Below are 22,703 nucleotides of genomic sequence, written 5' to 3'. Positions count from 1 at the left end.
CAGGGCACCATTCAAATGTGTTTAATAATCTATATCTTTTTGTTTGTATATTATTGCAAAATTTGTATTGTTTTATTGTGTTTTACAAAAGTAACAGTTTGTAACAGACTGGAAGTTTAAAAAAAAAAGTCATTCACTATCAACTGTTTGAGGAACATTGCTGAAAAGTGTTCCCCCTTCTGGATTAAGCCAATTGCTTTCTTTTGATATCATTTAACTTGTCCCTCTATCCATGAATTTCCTGTAAATACGCAGTTAGTGCTAAAAACTTGATTAGATTTGGATTCAGGTTTTTTTTTGTTTTTTTGTGGGTTTTTTTGTTTGTTTTTTTGGGCAGGAATATTTTGTATATGATTCTATGTCTTCCACATTAATTGATGGTGAAATTGGTCACTGGATTTAGATGTGTTGGCCTGATCCCACCATTATAAAGTTCCCCTCAACCTTTCATCTAACAGTTTTAACATCCATTGATAGCCATTGCGTAGTCCATTTATTGTTTTAGGGACTATGAAGAAATGATTTAAAAAATTTTAATATCTTTCTGCATTTATCAACTGGAATTCTTATCTAAAGAATTCTTCCTCAGCAACTGTTTTCTTATCCTAAAGTACATTTTGTAAATAAAGGGCAGGATAAATTCTTAGTTCTTTTCTCTTAGTATATCAATTTTCAGAGTAAAGGGTTACTGCCCTAGCAACTCTCTAATGAGTGGTGGTTTTTGGTTTTGTTTTTAGTATCATTATGATCTCTTGGTTTGTTTGTCTTTTTTAATCCATTTGATTTGTGGTCAGTCCTTTGTAGTCTTCATTTATTTGAGGTTCATTTGTCCCATTTAAGCCAGTGATACTTAGCTCCTGTGTCCTTTTTATATTGTCCCATTAGTCATTGATAGATTCCTTCAAGGTGTCTCAGGCTTATTTGATGGAGCTCCTGCCACAGATCAGAGGTTCTTCTACTTTATTCATAAAACTAACTTTTAGTTTTCTTGTACCTCTCTCATATGCTTGTTTTCTATTTCTTTAATTTCTGCTGTTAGCTTATTTGTTTTCATTCTTTTTTTTCTAGTATAAGCATCTAAGTCTCTAGGTATCTGTCTTTAAGTATTCACTTTTGCTGAATCTCGCAAGTTTTTACATGCAGTATTTTTATTTGTGTGTAGTATATTTTATATTATTTGATACGTGGTACTTACAACTATTTATAGCTTTCAACTATGCATTCTTTGACCCATGAGTTATTTAGATAAGTGTTTTAAATTTTAAATAGTTTATGTATGCATGTTATGTTGTTAGAGTTTGTTTTCATGTCATTTTTGTATATATAGAGGAATTTCCCCAACTAAATTACAGATTCTTCAAAGCAATACTCTTAAATTTTATTTGTGTCTATTCCCTGGCTCTGTTTCTTGGCATGCAGTACATGGTATAATATTTATATGTCAGAGAATTAAATGAAATATCATACTTCGTATTTTCTAGGCACACAAGAATTAAATTCTGAGTAAGTCTACAAGTAGGATGGACAGTTATTTTAAAGCAGCAGTCAGTGACTTGGATAAACTCCTCGATGATTTTGAACAGAATCCAGGTTTGTCAGTTTTTCATTTTTACCATTAATGTAATTTTAAAATATCCGTAATTAGTACTCTTAGCAAAACTTGGTTTCAATTTTGGTCACATGGTTATCTTCTGTAAAACATTCACTTATTATAATGAATTAGTGTATTCTTATACTGAATAGAACCAATAGCCAGAAATAGAAGTAAGAAAGGTAGAAGTTTCTCTCCAGATACACGTTTAGGTAAAAGAAAGACCTTTAAAAACAACATACGAAAGCATGTTGAACAGTATCTTCAGCCTAGTAACATAAAACCATTTCAGCTTTCAGCTGAAAGCAACCTGAAAGTTCTATATTAATTGGTATTTCATTACTATGAAAGATAGTATTTTCCTCATCTTAGGATGAAGACTAGGAAACTGGAGGGCAGAACAAAAAAGTTAGATTGTTTTTCAGCTCTTCCTTCGTCTGGTTTTTATAGTGCAACTGAGTTATTTTGAGTAGAATTTCTATCATATTATGACATCTACATTAAAAAGTAAAAACCCCAAGTAGTTTAAATCCAAGTGAAAATAATTTTGGAGGTTATTACTATTTTGCAGGAGAGTAATATATTTCTGGTCTAAAAAAAAGTTTAGAAGTCGTAGAAACCATAATGTCTTTGTAATAATTTTGATTTGGGTCTCCTGACTAACATTATATTTCTATTTTAATTAGATGAACAAGATTATCTCCAAGATGCACAAAATTCATATGATTCTAACCACTATTCAGTCTCTTCAGAGTTGGCTTCCTCACAGCTAACTTCACTGCTACCAAAGGATCAACAATGCATTAATTGTTGTGCCTCATCAGAAACAGGCTATGAAACAAATCAAATTGCCCTGAATGAAAAAACACTTGAGGGACAAACTTCTATACAAAATGAAAAAAATGTAACAGGACTTGATCTCCTTTCTTCTGTGGATGGTGGCACTTCAGATGAAATCCAGCCTCTATATATGGGACGATGTAGTAAACCTGTCTGTGATCTGATAAGTGACATGGGTAACTTAGTTCATGTAACTAATAGTGAAGAAGATATTAAAAAATTATTGCCAGATGATTTTAAGTCTAGTGCAGATTCCTTGATTGGATTGGATTTATCTTCAGTGTCAGAAACTTTCTGTATTTCTTCAACAGACCATGGTAATAATACAGTCAGAGAGGAACAGAATGATGTCAGTTCTGAATTACAAAACAGAGAAATCAGTGGAACTAAAGAATTTGGTATAAAAGTAGATACGACACTTTCAGATTCGTGTAATTACAGCGGAAAAGAAAATTTAGAGGATAAAAAGATCTCTAATCAGTTAGAACCAGTTGTTGATTTCAACATGCCATCTGCTTTGACTCAACAAAGTTCCAAAATGTTTGATGCCAAAGACCACCTACAGGACAAGAACCAGCCATGTGAATTAGTAAAAGCTGATGGCTGTTTGGTAAAAGAGGAGGTAGATGTGCCAGTCATAGCTGCCCCAGAATGTTTAAAAGAAGGAGGCAGCACAAGTGCTTTGTCTTGCAGTCTTCCAAAAAATGGAGGTTTATGCTTAAATGATTCAAATTTAAGAGATGAAAATTTCAAGTTACCTGACTTTTCCTTTCAGGAAGATAGGACTGCTATATTTATAAAACAATCTGCAAAAGAAGACTCAAGAAATTTAGATCTTAAAGATAATAAGGATGAAATCCAAGATTCTGCTTCAACTTTACATGTTTCAAGTGAAAATACATATTCCTCATTGTCCTGTCTTCCAGTACCTGGGGCTTTGTGTGGATCATTAATTGAAAATAAAGCTCATGGTGATTGTTTACCCCAGAATGAATATAAAGATAATATAAAAGATGCAGTGACTGTGCATGAAGAAATACAGAAGAATATGACTTCAGGTGGGGAACCTTTGAAGGAGAATGATCTTTTGAAACGGGAAAAATGTAAAAACATACCTCATCAGCCATTAATTGAAAAGATGGGCGATGGAGAGGCAGATTCTAACCAGATGGTAGTTAGAGTTGAGTCTTTGGATTACCCTGATAACACCAGTTCTTCTACAGCTGCAGAATCTCAAATAGAGCTTTCTGGTGCTAATGCCCCAGAATCTCCTGATTGTTGTGAAGGTTTCACTTTTTCAAGCAATGATATCAGTGGACAAGATTTGGATTACTTTAATATTGATGAAGGCATGAAAAGTGGTGCACCAGTTAGTGATGCTGAACTTGATGCCTTTCTGACTGAACAGTATCTTCAGCCTAGTAACATAAAACCATTTGAAGAAAATGTAAATGACTCAAAATCTCAGATGAATCAGATAGATAGGAAAGGCCCAGATGATGGAAATGTCGACAATATATATTTCAATGCTGAAGCAGGAGCTACTGGGGAAAGTCCTGGTATTAATATGATTTGCGAAACGGTTGATAAACAGAATACAACAGAAAATGGTAGCCTTTCTTTAGGGGAAAAAAGTGCAATTCCAGTTGAACAAGTGTTATCTAGCAGTAAGTCTGAGATTACAAATGAATTATCAGTCTCTGATAGTAACAGTCAATCTGTTCATGTCGGAGGCGCCAGACCTAAGCAACTGTTTAGTGTTCCATCAAGAACAAGGAGTTCAAAGGAACCAAATAAGCTGGATGTTCCAAATATGCCTGAAAGTGAACCCAGAATAGCAAATACCATTGTTCCAACCACCTGTGCTACAGATTCTGTGACTGATCCTCAGGTTAGCTTCAATTCTAATTACATTGATATAGAAAGTAATTTTGAAGGTGGATCCAGTTTTGTAACTGCAAATGAAGAATCTCTGCCTGCAAACACTTGCAAAGAAGGCCTTGTTTTGGGCCAGAAACAACCCACTTGGGTTCCTGATTCAGAAGCTCCAAATTGTATGAACTGCCAAGTCAAATTTACTTTTACGAAACGGCGACATCACTGCAGAGCATGTGGAAAAGTAAGCTATAAAAATCTTTGTCTTTTATTCTTTTGGGACATTTTAAATGAAATTTAATGTGACAAAAAAGCTGATAAAGAGATGATTACAAGATTCAGTTAGTTTAAAATCATCGTTTTTCACCTACGTGGAAGTGTATAAAGCACTGTCATTTTACAGATTGCTTGAGGTTTGAATAAATGTCACATTGTCATGGGTATTACATACTGGGAAATGAGGAACACTAATTTTTGTGAAATCTAAGAATACGTTTCATTCTCTCTCTAACATGAACGCGTCAGATGCACGGAATTCAGTCAGCTTCCAGTTTATCCTTGAATACTTAATTTCAAGACTACTCTGCAGCTAGTGTTATGCTCGATACTTGAGATAAACACTGAGAAAAAAAGCAGATTGGCTTGCACAAGGTTCAGAACGCTGAAGCTGTGACCTCATTTGTGTTCTGACTATCTTAATAGTCTACGGACTCAAGAGTTGCCTCTAGAAATAACATTGCATTTTTTTCAGCATTTTCCAGTAATATGTTAGTCTCAGATCAACCCTACTCTCTTTTAGAAAAATAACATTCTACTTGTTTTTCTTTTTTTTTAATTGAGTATAGTTGATTTACAATATTATGAAAGTTTCAGGTATCGAACATAGTGGTTCACACTTTTTAAAGATTATACTCCATTTGTAGTTCTTATAAAATACTGGCTATATTCCCTGTGCTGTAGAATGTATCCTTGTAGCTTATTTATTTTATATTTAGTAGTTTGTACCTTTTAATCCTCTACCCCTATCTTGCCCTTCCCCACTTTCCTCCTCCCGATGGTAACCACTAGTTTGTTCTCTATATCTGTGAGTCTGTTTCCCCTTTGAATAACATTCTCCTTTTAAAAGTTGTAAAGGAGGGGGACTTCCCTGGTGGTCCAGTGGTTAAGACTTTGTGCTTCCACTGCAGGGGGCACAGGTTCGATCCCTGGTCGGGGAACTAATAAGATCCCGCATGCAGCGTAGCGCGGCCAAAAAGTTAAAAAAAAAAAAAAAGAAGTTGTAAAGGACCACAGAAAGCTTTTTAAGTTATGAACTTATTCATTAAGAAAGTTTTTATTCCCTTCCAATTAACATAATTGATTTAAAGGAATTCTCATCAGAGATACAATTTTAAATTACAGAAACCTCATTTAAGTAAAATAATAAAAATAAAAAGAATCATTTAATAATTACCTATGATTATGGTGATTAGAAAACTTGTTTATGTAATCAGAAAAATGGTTTTTGGTTAGAGTTCGGGTCTCTCCTCCCCCTGCCTCCAGTTGGTATAAACATGCTTGAAACAAAATCAAATTTGATATTTTGTCCTTTGTAGGTATTTTGCGGTGTCTGTTGTAATAGGAAGTGTAAATTGCAGTATCTAGAAAAGGAAGCAAGAGTATGTGTAGTCTGCTATGAGACTATTAGTAAAGGTGAGTATTACCCTGACATATCTTCTTCCAGTAATTGAATATATCTTAAAAACAACTGGATTGTGACAAAGATAAACTTCTTTATTTTCTTAAGGCAGGGACCTAGTGTTGACTTATCTGGCTTAGGTGGGACATCCCAAGGCTTGGTTTCTCTTCTTTTTGTTCTACTCTCACAATTATTACTACCAGTGTGGAAAGGAAGCGTTCAGTTTCTGGAGTGGCAGTTCATTAACTTTTAACAGGTACCAAGTCCCTAAATGCTGCATTTCATCTGCCTATTTGTTTTTGTCACCATCATTGTCATCCTCATCATCTTAATCTAAACATTTATAGAATATCTACCAATAAATAGTATACAGTCTTACATATTAATAGCATAAGGCAAGATAATAGTTCCCACCTTATAGAAAATTACAACCTAAAGTGGGAATAAAAGATAAAGTATAATATTTATAATTTTTATATAAATTCATAGGACTGTCACACTATTTGCACATTTTTGTCTTTTATATATTTTTTTCCCTTCTCAGTTTTAGAATTTTGTTTGTGTTTCCCATTGTTTCTCTGGCTCCCTAGCTAGCTTACTGTTATCAGCAATAATCTTACTTGACTTCTCACAGTTTTGTGTGTGTGTGTGTGTTTTTCTTCAAATACACGTTTGTTCTTTTGAGTACTTCTTGGCATTTTCAAAGATTTGTTGACAGTTTAATTCCCAGCAAATATTACTTGGGACTTTTAAGACCAGGCCTGTGCGCTAGCCCAGGTGCTGCTTCCTGTTAGCCAGGAGAATAAATACCTGATAATAATTTGTTTTTCTCTTTTGAATGAAGATAAATTTTTTCAGCAATTCTTCAAAAAGCTCTGATGTGAGTCTGTTAGCCTGAGGTAAGCTGCTTTACTCCCTGCTGTTGACCTCTGCTCTGGAAGATAATAGAGTGTAAATCTTCTTGTATTTCCATATTGCCACCAGTGTTTATGAAGAATTTAAGTGCTTGTAGTTGTTTTGTTTTTTGCTTGTGCTGTTTCAGTAGCCTTTAAGACTACTGCTGGTGCCGTTAGCCAAGCAACCTGCTAGAGTTAAGAAATCTTAGAGCAAGCTCCCACATAATTATCTCTCCCCATTTAAAAAATAAAACAGCCATGAAGATTTGAAACATTATTTGAGTTGACAGGTCAGATTTTTAGGTGAACATTAAAACATATTGACCATTAGGATCCAGGAGAGGAGAAGATTTAGTCACTGAAGAGACTTAGTAGGATAGTGAGATCAAGCATTGGTTTATCAAAGAAAATATTTGGAATGGATTTATTTAGTTATCTGTTTTATTTATTCTGTTTTGATATCTTATAGCATGTAATTTCATTTATGGCTCTGTTTATCATTAATTTATACACCACAGGAAAACGTAAATAAAAGTTATTTTAACTCCAACTTTAGGGTTGAAAACAGTAGACATGATCATTTAAAATAATGTTACTAATAAGAGGAGAAAGATGGCTCAAGGGTTATAAGACAAATTCCACAAAGAAGAAAAGATAGTTTCATCAGAGATTGTGGATAATGAGGAAGTTGTGCTGAGACTGTATAAGTTTTAAAGAAGCATGCATGTGAGTGCCATTACATAAACTTAGAGGAAGTTGGAAATTACTTTGAAACTCAAAGTACTGTGTTTGGATTTTACTTCGTTAGCGGAAGCCATTGCATGAGGGTGCTAATTCATTGGCACTTGAGGAAAGTTATTGTAATAGTGGCAGCATTTATAGCAGATCAGTTTGGAGAAGTGCTGAAGGGAGAGGTACCAGTGCTGTTCTGTGTTATTTGGATGAAAAAATCATTCAGCAGTATTCAGGCAGCGTTCTGTGCTTTGCAGCTCCAGCTGAGAACAAAATATATTCCCTGTTCTTATGGAGCTTTTGATCTCATGGACCTTATGAATGTCAGGAGATGTGGACAGAAAGCAAAGAGAATATCAGATGGTGATAATATTCTAAATGAAAATGAAAGAGTATAAGAGGGACAGATAGTAACAGACTGGTGGCAAGAGGTAGAAATTTTAAATGGTGGTCAGAATAAGGGTTTATGATAGTATGATGTGTAAGCAGAGACCTGAAGGCAGTGAGAGAATAAAGCCACGTGGAAGAACTTTCCAGGCAGAAAGAATAGTAAGAGCAAAGACCTGAAGCTAGAACAGTGCTTGCTTCCCTTGTTGAAGAACAAGGAGGCCTCAATGGCTGGATTCTAATGAGCAAGTAGGATTTTAGTGAGAAATGATGTCAGACAGCTAACTGGGAAAGCAGAGGAGGTAGAAATGCAGACTATATAGGGTCTTGTGGGCCATTGTAACTACTTAAATTTTCATTCTACTTCGGAAGCCATTAAAAGATTTTAAACAGAAGAATGATGTGATATGATTTATGTCTTAGAAGAATCACTAGGAACTATATTGGAAATAGACTATAGGAGTACAAGGGCAAAATCAGATGGTCATATTAAATAACAATGATTTTCTTTAGTAGATATCAAATATATGCCAAAATTATATTGAAATAACTAATTGGTAGCTTATACTGAAGTGGAGTGCTGCCAACTAAAAGTAAGGATATTATCTTTGCCAAGTGCCACTTCTTAGTTAGCCATTAATTTCTTTCTCCTTACAATTTGAAAAATAGAATATTTATCATGATTTACTTTGAAGGTCAAAAACACCTGAGATCAAGTTTTTTTCCCCTTTATAGCTCAGGCATTTGAAAGGATGATGAGTCCAACTGGTTCTAATCTTAAATCTAATCATTCTGATGACTGTGCCACCATCCAGCCTCTTCAGGAGACTCAAACATCCAGTATATCTTCACCTACAACTTTACCAATCTCAGCACTTAAACAGCCAAGTGTTGAAGGTAACTTGAAGAAAATGTTGTGTCTAATATTAAAGATAAATGATCAAAGTAGAAGTTTTCTAGTATTGACAGGATCTAGTGAGAAAAGAGAAACCAGACTAGCTACCAGAAGGAATTTAATACAGGGAACTGGTTATACATGTACGTTAGAAGGGTAGAAGAACAAAAAGGGCATGCTCAAGTGACTCAGAGATTAGTAAGTACAGGAAGCAACCACCATCCCTAGGGTTGGGAGAATGCAAAGGGAGAGGCAGTATTACTAGAACACCGTGCAGGAACACCAAGAGATGCTTGGTTCTCAGACCTTGTATTCAGGGATTAGGGTACCATGTCACATGACTGGTACTGTGACTTCTAGAGGAACACCAAGTGGCAAATGCGGGGACCATCAAGGAGCCTGACAGGGTTGGTGTTCAGATAACAGAAGGAGTGTCCCAGGCTTGATGTAAGGAGTACTGAAGATCACAGGACATGTGGGTATATCTGGTGGTGCCGCTGCTGCGTAAGTCCTGGCAGGAACTAGAAACAGAAAGATTTCCTTCTGTTCCCACCTTCCAGTCTCCAACCAGAGCCTGTCATTGCTGGAACATGACCAGAACCAACTAGCAAGGGGGTCTGGGAGTTGCACTTTCCAGACTTCCAGCCTGGCATCAAAGAGCACCATGTGGAAGGGTGGGCTTGGGTTTGAGAGACAATAGGTAAATAACTGGCATGTCTCCCTTTCCTTAAAAATCTATTCTTAAATGTATATTTTACCACAATAAAAAATGTTTCTTAAATCTTTTAACAAACTTCTAAACATTTAAAAAATCTTTGGGCTCTCTGTTTTTTTTTTTACAGCCTATTGTAGTTTAGGATCTTGAGTAAAGCCTGTGTAGACTTTTTATTTATTTTTTTAATGTTTAAAATTGACGTATAGTTGATTTACAATGTTGTGTTAGTTTCAGGTGTACAGCTCAGTGATTCAGTTATACATATACATATATATATATATTCTTTTTCAGATTCTTTTCCCATATAGGTTATTACAAGATACTGAGGATAGTTCCCTGTGCTATTCAGTAAGCCTGTGTACACTCTTAAAAATAAACTATTAGTCTGTAACATGCTAGAAAATAACTGTAATTGTCAGTTAGAGACAAATTCAAGTATTTCTGTCAACTATTTTTGATCTCAATTATTTCTCACTTAATAGCTATTTTGTTTCTCATTATGACTTAAATAATGAGTTTCAGCATATATGGTTATATACCTCTAAAGATGAATGAATCTGCTTTTAAAAATATTTATTCTCTTATATTGACTTTTTAAGTCATTAAATTATAAAGTATTGCAAATACAAGAAAGATAACCTTATTTAATATGTCCACCCATGTTGCAAAAATTATACATATATGATTCCAATTTTTTCAGTGTTATCTGTATTATGATATGGAAGGTAGATGTTGGTCCTTTTGATGTTTATATGTTCTAAAATCATCTGGCAGGAATTTTCATAACCTTCCTCCGTGGATGCTTTTTAATAAAGGAGAACAAATATTTATGCTGACATCTAGTTATTTCCTCCAAATTTGAAAGGAAAATATTAATAAATTTCAATATCAACATTATAAGAACAAAGCATGTTATGCTTCTCTTGTTAAGTAAGTTAAAAGTAGGAAACGACCTCTGATGCACAAGTGATTCTGTTTCTTTCTTTAGACTTTTTATGCTTCTTTCTCTTGTTCTTCATACTTTTTTCCCTTTGCTTGTCTACCATGCTCTGTTCTGTTCCATTTTCCCTCCCTGTGCCTTAGTCCCTAAATTTTATTCCACACTCACAAAGTTAGCCTTAATAATATAGGCTTTAAATCTGCCTTCAATGTCTTTAAGGTATAACCTCTCCTGTCCACTCTTTTTCTGAGTACGGGATTCCTAGGGCCAGCCCTGCCTTTGTATGAATTAGAAAAAAACTTCTACTCTGGGTAGATGAATCGCAAAAGGCCATTTCTCTAGGCCTTGAAACCCTGAGAATGCAGGGCTTGCCAATGGTTAGCAAAAAGCTTTTGAAAATGTTTCCTGACCCATTTAGTATTAAATCATTGCAATATTATCAAATTAAAATGCTTTACTTTTTAAACTGATTCTAGGATTATGCTCCAAAGAACAGAAGAGAGTATGGTTTGCAGATGGTATATTGCCCAATGGCGAAGTTGCAGATACAACAAAATTATCATCTGGAAGTAAAAGATGTTCTGAAGACTTTAGTCCTCTCTTACCTGATGTGCCACTGGTAAGGAATCTAAAGAATGACTTGTTAATTTAATAAAATTTTATTTTGTAAGTAATTCCTTGTGTGATTTTTTAGAGTACTTTTTTTTTAAAATGCTTTGAGCTTCATAAAATGAGAAACATATGATGTGTGAACGTCATGATGTTATGAATGTCATAACGTCATGACGTTAATGATGTATTAACGTCAGTTTAAGGCACTGATTCTTAAACTTTTTGATCTAAGGACCCTTTATGCTCTTAAAAGTTATTGAGAACCCCAAAGAATTATAGGTTATGTGGGTTATGTTTATTGATAATTACTGATATAAAATTGACAAACATTTAAAAAAATAAACTCATTAAATTAACAGAAATAATATTTTTAATGAAAAGTTTTTGAAACAAAAGTTTAGTGAGAGGAATAACATTGTTTTACATTTTTGTGAATTTCTTTAACGTCTGGCTTAATAGAAGATAGATTCTCACATCTACTTCTAAAGTCAGTCTGTTGTGATATGTTTTAGTTAAATTATATGAAGAAAATCCTAGGACCTCACTGACTTCCTGAAAGGGTCTTGGGGACCCCAGAGATCCCTGGACCACATTTTGAGAACCACTGGTATGGGGAAATAGAACTGAGATTTAGTAAGTTAATTTAGACTAATTTGTTTAATGATTTTCAGATATTCAGTAAAGTACCTGATGGTAGTATTTATGCTTATACAAATGTGCTAGGTGTTAAATAGAAGATACATAATATAGAATCCCAGCCCACTAATAAGTCTCATTGTAAAGTAGCAAAATACTCATAAAAGCAAGTATTAACACATGAAGTAGGAATGCTTTTTTATTCATTAAACAAATATATATTGAGCATCTCCTCTGAGCCAGTTACCTGGTTTATCTTGGGTAAAGATACATCAGACAAGATGAATATGTATCCTGCTCTCTTCAAGTTCACGTATCATATAAACTTACGTTGTTTGTCAGTAAGAGTTCATGAGCTAGGTTTTACAAGTAGCTCTAATTACCAGAAGTATGTTTCTTAGCTAGCACCTACCCTCAATCAATATTTTAACAAAATGGAATTTCTATAGAGGCTAGTATTACTTGAGTTCATAAACAATTCTCTATTGACTTAGGTTTGGCCTGTCCAAAAAGAAAGGGGCTTACTTGAAGCAGACTTGAGGTGTAGTTTATTCTAGGTGGTTACTGTTGTGGAGTATGTCTATCATTTTGCTTCCTAACCACTCCCCTCCCTGCCTTCTCCCTTTTTCCTCTCCCTTGCCACCCCCCAGCCAGGCTTTTTTGTCTATTAGGAGGAGTGCCTTGAGTTGAACTAAGTGTGCTCACTTTGTGGTATGGTATAGGATCCTGAAGTTCTCCTTGCCTCCTTTTTCCAGTCTATAAAATTAGTCAAAAATACCTACCTGAGCATAGAGTAAAGCTAAACCTGTGCTCTTGAATTTAAAGAACCAAAATGGTACTATTTCTTGGGAAATTTGGCTTCTGAAGAAACAAACTATGAACTGATTTGGGTTTTTGTTTTCCATATTTTACAGATGATAAACACAGTGGATCATGCCCATTCTACTACTGTGGAAAAACCAAACAGTGAGGCAGGCGATATAAGAAATGAGATAATTCGAAGTCCTATTTCTCAGGTTCCATCTGTGGAAAAACTGCCTACAAACACAGGGACTGAGGGGTTGCCTACTTCTGGCTCTTTTACACTAGATGATGATGTTTTTGCAGAAATTGAGGACCTATCAAGTCCTACTGGTGTCTTGGTTAACAGTAATTTACCTGTTGCTAGTATTTCAGATTATAGGTTATTGTGTGGTATTGACAAGAATGTTTGCAATAAGATTAGTCTTCTACCTGATGATGAGGACAGCTTGCCTCCTCTTCTGGTTGCATCTGGAGAAAAGGGATCAGGTAGGATAGCAGTTATTTAAATTTAAAAAGGAGGTTTTTTTTTTTAAAGAAGAATATATTGATGAATTTTGTCTGTGATATATAAAATGTATTTTTTTTAATTTAGACAGTGTGGTTGAAATATGTACGATGGCATGGAACTCTAGTTTACAAAAACTCTTACTGTATAAAAACAAATTCTAAAAAGATCTGACCTTTTGAGTTGATTTGAATGTGATTCACTTATCTCATCTGGGTCCCTAATTTAAAATAAGGCAGAAGTCCAATACAACAGGGAAATTCATAGACTTTTAGTCCTGTATTAGTTTTGACTCCATATCATTTTTTTTTTTTTAAGGAACATAGTGTCTAAAGAAAAGAATATTGGATTGGATGACAAAGCTAGGAATTTTAGTTCCTCATCTGCTACTTAATACACGTGTGACTTGAAGCATGCAATTTAATCTCTTGGGCCTCAGTTTCCTTTGTAAAAGAAGAGAACTTAGGTGGTCTTTAAGGTCCTTTCTAATCTGGAGATTCTGTGGCTATCTCCCACCTTGGAGTAGTTCCCTAGGGATATATCCTTGTTACCCCAGGCATTATGCTGAATCTTACATGAAATGATTATGTTCTGTGCATGATAATGTAGGGGAATGAAGCCTAGGATCTCCGTTCTGAAAGTTGGAGCCATTTCATGATCCTATTGATAGTGGCAAAAATATCTTAAGCCCTGTTCTTTGCATGCCATGTATATTTTCCTGTTGGTTGTCAAGTTCTTTTTTCACCACTTGTCACTGACATAAGGCATATGGCAGCAAGCCATATGTACAAGCATGTATAACTTGGGTCTAGACTACTTTCACAGCTGTAAATTTCAGAATTTATAATTGGAGTGGCTGGCAGATAGGAGTCCACTTTACAAAAACATTTGTTTTAAAACTTTAAAGGTACTAAAATTGTATCAATATGCTGTTTAATCAACATATTTGTGCATAGACTATATATAATATAATTGATCAGGATTTATATGTATTATAATATTAATATCTTTACATAAATTGAAAAGTAAAAATTAGAATATAACAGTTGTCCAGGTGTTGATTGATTTTATAAACGTGTTTGCTTTTGCTTTTAAATGTGATTAAGCCATTGGTGGATCTATAAATCTGTTTTTTTCATTATAGGCATATTTAACAGGAAGACATGTTTATTCTAATTAATATATTATTTTCATGTTTTAGTGCCTGTAATAGAAGAACACCCATCTCACGAGCAGATCATTTTGCTTCTTGAAGGCGAAGGTTTTTGTCCTGTTACGTTTGTCCTAAATGCTAATCTACTTGTGAATGTCAAGTTAGCATTTTGTAAGTAATGATTCATCTTTCTTTGCCTAATTAGTAAGCAGGATTTCTGAATAATTAATCCCATTGTCTGCTTAAATTTAGACTGGCAATGGTGAAAAATAAGCAGTATTGGATATGGGTTTTTGTAGCCAAATATTAATATAAATAAATTTTGCAGTTTTATATGCAGTGGGACTTGAAGTAATAGCTTAAAGATTTTTACTAGTGTCCTTCATTCAGTCCTAGGTTAAGACCATGGGCTTATAACAAGCTGTATTTTGATGCTCATGATACAGCTGACCATATATATATATTTTTTGAAGTTTGGAATTTTATTTAATTTATTTTTTTATACAGAGGTTCTTATTAGTTATCCATTTTATACATCTTAGTATATATATGTCAATCCCAATCTCTCCAGCTGACCATGTTTCATATAGCTTTTAGGTAAACTGAAATTTGCTAATTGAGATAAGCAAGAATCCTGATTTAGTAACAATAAAGACAGTTCTAAAGTAAATGACACTAGACTTAATTAAAAGTAAGGAAGTAAATATTTCTCAGTAATAGTCCTCAATACTCAATAATGCATCTCTTAGCTTTTCATTCTCTTTGAAACTAACCTGATACTTACCCACTACATTTCAGCTTGTTAGTGCATGTTTTATTTTATTGTTGTTTATTTATTTTTTATTTTATTTTTTGCGGTATGCGGGCCTCTCACTGTTGTGGCCTCTCCCGTTGCGGAGCACAGGCTCCGGATGCGCAGGCTCAGCGGCCATGGCTCACGGGCCCAGCCGCTCCGCGGCATGTGGGATCTTCCCGGACCGGGGCATGAACCCGTGTCCCCTGCATCGGCAGGCGGACTCTCAACCACTGTGCCACCAGGGAAGCCCTATTGTTGTTTATTAATTGACTCCATCAGATAATTTTTCATCCTTTCTCTTTTTTATATTAATCTCATACAATTCAATTTAAAGTTTTTGTGAGGGGAATGTTGGAAAACTAAGGAGTTTAAAAAGTTGTGCTTCATGCAAAGGACAATTATATTTAATTTTTTTGTTTAATAGAAGTTGACATTTATAGTTGTACACTTTTGTCACTTAAGATTCCTCAGACAAATATTGGTACTTCTCAACCAATGGATTGCACGGCTTGGGACAGGCAGAAATTATTATTCTATTGTTATGTTTGCCAAGTGAAGATACTATTCCTAAGGACATCTTCAGACTCTTTATCACCATTTATAAGGATGCTCTGAAAGGTATACCATTTTATTTTGAACTGTTCAGACCAGGGGATGGATAAATTAAGGGCATTTTTGCTTTTGGCTATGCTAACTGTACTAAAGAAATATTTTGTGAAGAGATTGCTGATTACTTAAAAGAGCTCTGTCATCATTTTCAGTCTCCTTAAATTTAGCATTTTATGTAATTAGTGTCTTTATAGTTTTTTAATTTTAAAAGTGAAAATATATTTACCTTCTTGGTCTGTTTACGTGTCTACACAATAATCCCCCCTTATCTGCGGAGGATAAGTTCGAAGACCCCACTAGCTGCCTGAAACCACGAATGGTACTGAACCCTATGTACACTGTTTTTTCTATACATACATACCCGTGATAAAGCTTAATTTATAAATTAGGCACAGTACGAGAACATCCGAATTGCCAACAACACTTCTCTTGCACCTTGGGGCCATTATTAAGAAAAATAAGGGTTACATGAACACAAGCACAGTGATAACTGCAACAGTCGATCATAACTGAGACAGCTACTGAGTGACTAATGGATGGTAGCATATACAGCGTGGATGTGCTGGACAAGTGATTCACGGTGTGGCTCACATCCCAATGGGGCAGAGCAGGATAGCGAGAGATTTAAAATTTGCTGTTTATTGAATTTTCCATTTAATATTTTTGAACTACAGTTGACCAGGGGTAACTAAAACCATGGAAAGCAAAACTGTGGATAAGGGGGGACCACCGTATACTTTTCTGTCTGTATAAGATTTGGGGGACATGATGATGACTTTTCACTTGACCATGAAGTAAGGAGAAAAATTTTAAAACACTTAACGGTTAGAAACATTCTCAAATTTTTGTTCACAATTCCCAATCTTCAGGAATAACTGAACTTTGTGCACACAAGGTATTCAGTGCTTCTTCAAGAGTGGAAATAAATAAAAAATATTTTACATTGCTTTTATTTAAGTTTATACTGGGACATTCAAACTCATAATGCTGCTTCAAAACAACTTAAAATCTTTTTATAAATGATTTTATTTCTAGGAAAATACATAGAAAACTTGGACAGTATTACCTTTACTGAGAGTTTTCTCAGCAGCAAGGATCATGGAGGATTTCTATTTATTACACCTACTTTTCAGAAACTTGATGATCTCCTGTTACCAAGCAATCCTTTTCTTTGTGGAATTCTTATCCAGAAGCTAGAGATTCCCTGGGCAAAGGTTTTTCCTATGCGTTTAATGTTGAGATTGGGTGCAGAATATAAAGGTAAGTTTTAGAATAATAAGCTAAATTACATAGGTTCAAATATACTGAATGTAAATAAGAACTTCAGATATCATTAAAATAAATTTTTAATGGATTAATGGGACTACTTTTGTTTTGATGTACTTTTAAAATTCTAAAACAGCCCTCCTCTACTACCAAATTAGTCTAGACAAACTTGCTATGTCCTGAGTTTCTAGATATTCATAATTATTATAATTAACTTACCTTAAAATTTTTTTTGAATTTCAGAAAAAAACATAGAAAACCTTTAAAAGTTTTCTTAAAAGTATTTGCTATAGGGAGTTCATTTTGTTATGTTGCCTACATATTAAGAAGGTAAATGCCCCCCACCCCATTTGTGTACACCATAAAGCCAAACATAAATGGTTGTGAAATAGTGGTCCAGTCTTATGTGTATGGTTATTTCTGAGTTGAAATCATTTCTGTGTTCAACTGTCTTTGAATTCGTACCCTTTCTTTATCCCTCACTTTTTTAAAGAATAATTTATTTGTTACATGTGAAGTACATCACATCTAAGGAAAATTTAGGCATTTGATTCTTGTATAATTTAATAGTTATTTTCTTGGAGGAAAATTAAATGTAGAGAAGTTATAAAAGTTACCATTACTATTTCAAAATGGACAAATTCAGTGAAAGAGATACTCATTTAAATCTATTTGGCAAATTTATTAAACTCTGTGTTCTGAGGGGTTGGTCCTTACCATTTAAGATTTAAATATGGGATACTATTAAATTGTGGTGTAAGAAGTAAAAATTAACTTTCATCTCAGGTTTTGTACTGTGTGAACCAAAGAGCTTAAGAGACTTCATTCTGAGCCAAGTGTTTCATCCATTCAGCCTAACGTTTTGTCTCTGATACTAATATTTGAATGCTATTTTTATGGAAGGTTAGATCAAAATACTTAGCTAATCTTAATCAAATGAGGATTACCTACGCTTCTATGTTGAGACTATTTGCAACACCATTACATGTTGGATTAGATGATTTATGAGGTCCGTTTGTAACTCTGACAGAATGTCATTCTAAGCCATAACCTCTTGAAAATTACTGTTTTAGATAAAATTACCTCTATCAAGTTGCAAAGAATGCTCTCTTATTCATAAAAGATGAAGTAAAAAGTCAGCATTTACCTTAATCATATTGTTTATCATTTTAATATGTTTTACCACTAATTTATGTTTCTTTCTGTACTCTCTGTCATCCAAATAACTTAGTTGTCCTTTTTAAAACTAAAATATATGCTTGTAATAGCAAAGATGTGAGTTGTCCTGACTTATTTTTTTTAAATAGATAATGTCATGTGTGTTTTCTTAGACTTTTAAGGAGGTATGTTTGTATAATATGTATTAGAGAGGTTTCTTTGCTTAACCTAAGCTGAGAACTGAAATTCTCAGGTTAATTCTTGGGTTAAAAATGTGTCTGATTTTTATTATCATAGAAATAGTCTTACCTTCCTTTTTTCACTTTCCTTTTCTTCCAGAATTCCTGCTGCATTGCCACCAAGGTACTTTTCCTTTTTGGTGCGCAATATTTATAGTGTCCTAAAGAAACAGAAAAGTAGTTAGGTGACAGAGTCCATATCACTTCTTCTCTGCATTGACTTCTCTGATTCTATGTGTTCCTTTTATCATGCTGACCCAAGAACTATAAAAGTTTACTATCACCCATAAATTCACACAATTGAACATTAATTACAAATGCCTTAAAAATCTTGAATTCTTCGTATTTTGCTTTAAATTATCAGAATATTTCTTTTTAAATTATGAGAACTTTACGTAGGTCTAGCCAGTTATGGTAATTTTCTAGCCATCATAATGTTTGGAAACAACATGTATGATGAAAGATTAAATGCTTTGGAATCAGGCCAAGCCTAGTTTCATATCTGTTTCACCAGTTATTAACTTAGAAACCATAGGCAGGGTTATTAATCTGTGTCTCTACTTCCCCATTTGTAAAGTAGGGATAGACATACTTGCCTCGTTGTGTTGTTATAGGGTTTAATTAGGATAATGTATGTAAAGGTCCCAGTTCAATGTAGCATCTGGTAGATACATGGTATGGGTTAACGTCATTTCTTACTTTCTCCAGAGAACTGATTGAGTGGTATTTATCCGTAATGTTTGACAAATGAAAATTAAAGGTAATAAATTTAAGATTTTTTTGTTTTTTGTTGATGGTAACCAGTTTTCTATTCTTGTGTATAGCATATCCTGCTCCTTTAACAAGTATCAGAGGCCGAAAACCTCTTTTTGGAGAAATAGGACACACTATTATGAACTTACTTGTTGTGAGTAATTGAACTGTTTTATTAAGTGTTCTTATATTGTTACTTTAACAATTCATTAAGCAAATTTTACATACTTATATTTTTCTATTTTAATTTGACATATTTGGTATAATGAAAGTTCATTTATAATAAATCCTAATTCATTTAACATAAATGGCCTCTGTTTTTGATGAAGTGCTTTTTAGAACACGTCCTAATTTATGTATACCTGATTCAAATTGCCTTTTGATTCATTCTGCTGCAGTGCTTACACATTTAGGTAATGTGAGATCCACACAGTTGTTGAAGCCTTAGTAAAAGAGTTAGTAAAGTCAATCGATTTGATGATTTTGAGCAAACTGTGGCCCAAGTCACCTCATTTTTAATAGGAAGTATTGGATTATATGATCTCAGGTTCCCTTCCACCTCTAATTTCTGTAATTTTGTGTTTACCTCTTATTATAGAAGTGTATTTCAGTGGACTTGCTTTTTTTTCTTTTAATTAATTAATTTTATTTTTGGCTGCATTGAGTCTTCGTTGCTGCACGTGGGCTTTCTCTAGTTGCGGCGAGCGGGGGCTCCTCTTCGTTGCGGTGCGCGGGCTTCTCATTGCGGGGGCTTCTCCTGTTGCGGAGCACGGGCTCTAGGCATGCAGGCTTCAGTAGTTGCAGCACGTGGGCTCAGTAGTTGTGGCTCGCAGGCTCTAGAGAGCAGTCTCAGTAGTTGTGGCGCATGGGCTTAGTTGCTCCGCGGCATGTGGGATCTTCCCAGACCAGGGCTCGAATCTGTGTCCCCTCTATTGGTAGGCAGATTCTCAACCACTGCGCCACCAGGGAAGCCCAACTTGCTTTTATTTATCCATGTTCGGTTTGAAAATCTATTGTTTTGGAAGATCTGTAACTAGAAAGAGATCACCCTCAAATACTATAGAATTCTTCCTGAGAGTGATAATCTTTATTATTATTGTGGAGTAGCTGGAAGAATTAGCTGGTTTTTGAAGTTGCTATTGCTTTCTGGATGGTGTTTTGATAGTTATGTATCACAAGTTTTAAAATGATGGATACTCTTAAAAAAGGATTGAATGAATGGGTAAATGTTCATGGATAGTAGTTTAAGGTTTATGGAACTATCGTTATTTTATGTAGGACCTTCGAAATTACCAGTATACCTTGCATAATATAGATCAGCTACTGATTCATATGGAAATGGGGAAAAGCTGCATAAAAATACCTCGGAAAAAATACAATGATGTAAGTATAATTGCTTTATTCAAGTCTTGAGATAATTATTGAACATTAGATTTCTTTAGAAGTGTGTTAAATTTGTTTTGAATTGGACTAATACATAATGACAAAAAAACTTATTTTGGGGCTTCCCTGGTGGCGCAGTGGTTGAGAGTCCACCTGCCGATGCAGGGGACACGGGTTCATGCCCCGGTCCGGGAGGATCCCACATGCCGCGGAGCGGCTAGGCCCGTGAGCCATAGCCACTGAGCCTGCACGTCTGGAGCCTGTGCTCCGCAACCCGAGAGGCCACAACAGTGAGAGGCCCGCGTACCGCAAAAAAACCCAAAAAAACACTTATTTTTGAAATTTTAGATTTGTTTCCTAACAGAGGATTTGTTTAATCCTATTTTTTCATTTTTTTCTTACTCTTTTATCTGTCTTTTAATTGAGGTGATTTTATTTTAAATCATTTGTTTCTATCACATTCTCAGGGAGTTGTTCAGATTAAAGCTTGATAAAGGTGGTCAGAAATGTGACTCTTGAATTATTATAACTAATAAAGGCACAAAATGTTAAAAATGTTTCTAAATGCGTATTGTTTTTTCCCAGGTAATGAAAGTAATAAATTCTTCTAATGAGCATGTCATTAGCATTGGAGCTAGTTTTAGTACAGAAGCAGATTCTCATCTAGTCTGTATACAGAATGATGGAGTTTATCAAACACAGGCCAACAGTGCTACTGGCCATCCTAGAAAAGGTGAGTATTGGTTCCTAGTGTCAATCCATAAAACCATCTCAAAAAGTAGAATTCCTTTCAAAGAGGAATATACCTATATGTAGATATCTTACTTATTTGCTGAATTGATGGTGATGAAACAGTATGCTTTAAATTTTTAGCTATACAAACAAAAAAACTGCTTCTAATATTTGTGTTTATCTTGGGCAACATTAGGTTTAAAAACTTGGAATACAGTATTTATTTTGATGTCTTCAGGCTTAGTGTGTCCCATATGGTGGGTGTCTCTGGAGTGAGGTATTTTTTGCCTTTGTTTGCTTTCTGCTCCAACTCCTCTTAGCGGGGAGCACAGGGTAGATAAGGATGAAGAATGATTTATAAAACTGTTAAGTGGCTGGGAATATAAAAATGATAAAGATGGTGATGTGAATGACATCACTCGGCTGAATGGCCTCAGTGACTGCTGTGATTACCAAATCCTTGCATTAGAGAGCCTAACAAATTGAAAGTTAAGTAAGTATTCCAAAAACTTAATACATTATTGTAAAATAACACATTTAAAATAGTCAGACATTCTGGCTGCTAATAAAAATTTTTCCTCTGATTATAAAAGTATGTATACTCATTTGTAATAAGCTTGGAAAATATGTTTGAAGAAGTAGTAAAAGGAAAAAAGTGCCAAAATATGGCCTTTGTTGACATTTTAATATATTTCCTTCTTATATAGATATATATGTTAAATAGATGATTTTATACTGGATATTTACTTTTATATTGTGCTTTTTTAACTTAACATGCTATTGACATTTTTGTCATTAAAATTTTACAGCTATTTAATATTTATTTGATGAATATTTACATAGTATAAAATTCAAAAGGTATAAATATTCACACTGTAAAATCTCCTTTCCTCCCTAGACCCTCAAACTACCCTCTTCCCCTCCCCACAGGCAACCAAACCAGTGATATCAGTTTCTGGTATATCCTTTCAGGGATTTCTTGCTTGTATGTATATGTAAGCAAACACCACCCCACCATACACATACACACACATACACCTTTCTTCCACTTTTTTAAACAAGTCATAACATTTGTTCCATTCTGCACCTTGTTTTTTCTTTTGGAGATTATTCTTTGTTAGTATATAAAGAACTTTCACATTGCACATAACTTTCCACTTTATATGTGAACATCATTTAATTGTCCCTTATTAATGGACTGTTGCTACCAATCCTTGGCTGTTTATAAAAATGCACTATGAATAACCTTGTATATGTGCCAACATTAATTCCTAGAAATGGAATTTGTATGTCAAAGTATAAATGTGTTTGTAATTTTAATAGCAATTTATCAAGTTGTCCTCCATAGAGATTGTTCTGATTTATGCTCTCAACAGTAGTGGATGTTTGATTTTCCACACCCTCACTTGATAAAAACACTGTAAATAGTACAACAGCCATCAATTATTAGATACAAACATTAAATAACCTTTATGAAGTATTTTATCGTAACTTTATTTTGTTTGGTA

The 22,703-nt window shown here is 34.4% G+C and overlaps 1 protein-coding gene across 6 annotated transcripts in view; it reads left to right on the top strand.

Annotated features, from left to right (window-relative positions):
- The window catches only part of ZFYVE16 (zinc finger FYVE-type containing 16), a 54,673-nt gene that overhangs the window by 14,228 nt on the left and 17,742 nt on the right, over positions 1-22,703 (top strand). For 3 of the 6 annotated variants that reach the window (XM_060009227.1, XM_060009228.1, XM_069540609.1), the window contains exons 2-14: positions 1,482-1,590; positions 2,278-4,550; positions 5,902-5,998; positions 8,735-8,896; positions 11,026-11,168; positions 12,712-13,087; positions 14,308-14,430; positions 15,518-15,673; positions 16,700-16,924; positions 18,428-18,451; positions 19,152-19,234; positions 20,359-20,463; positions 21,049-21,196. In XM_060009227.1, coding sequence (XP_059865210.1) covers positions 1,521-1,590; positions 2,278-4,550; positions 5,902-5,998; positions 8,735-8,896; positions 11,026-11,168; positions 12,712-13,087; positions 14,308-14,430; positions 15,518-15,673; positions 16,700-16,924; positions 18,428-18,451; positions 19,152-19,234; positions 20,359-20,463; positions 21,049-21,196 — 3,985 coding nt within the window. In that variant the 5' untranslated portion in view covers positions 1,482-1,520. Of the gene's footprint in view, positions 1-1,481; positions 1,591-2,277; positions 4,551-5,901; positions 5,999-8,734; positions 8,897-11,025; positions 11,169-12,711; positions 13,088-14,307; positions 14,431-15,517; positions 15,674-16,699; positions 16,925-18,427; positions 18,452-19,151; positions 19,235-20,358; positions 20,464-21,048; positions 21,197-22,703 lie in introns of those variants that run through there. The other 3 variants (XM_069540608.1, XM_069540607.1, XR_011246423.1) reach the window with 3 other exon arrangements.

This window comes from Delphinus delphis, chromosome 3 (genome assembly GCF_949987515.2).
Source record: "Delphinus delphis chromosome 3, mDelDel1.2, whole genome shotgun sequence".
NCBI lineage: Eukaryota > Metazoa > Chordata > Mammalia > Artiodactyla > Delphinidae > Delphinus > Delphinus delphis.
This window is presented reverse-complemented; position numbering and strand designations above follow the sequence as displayed.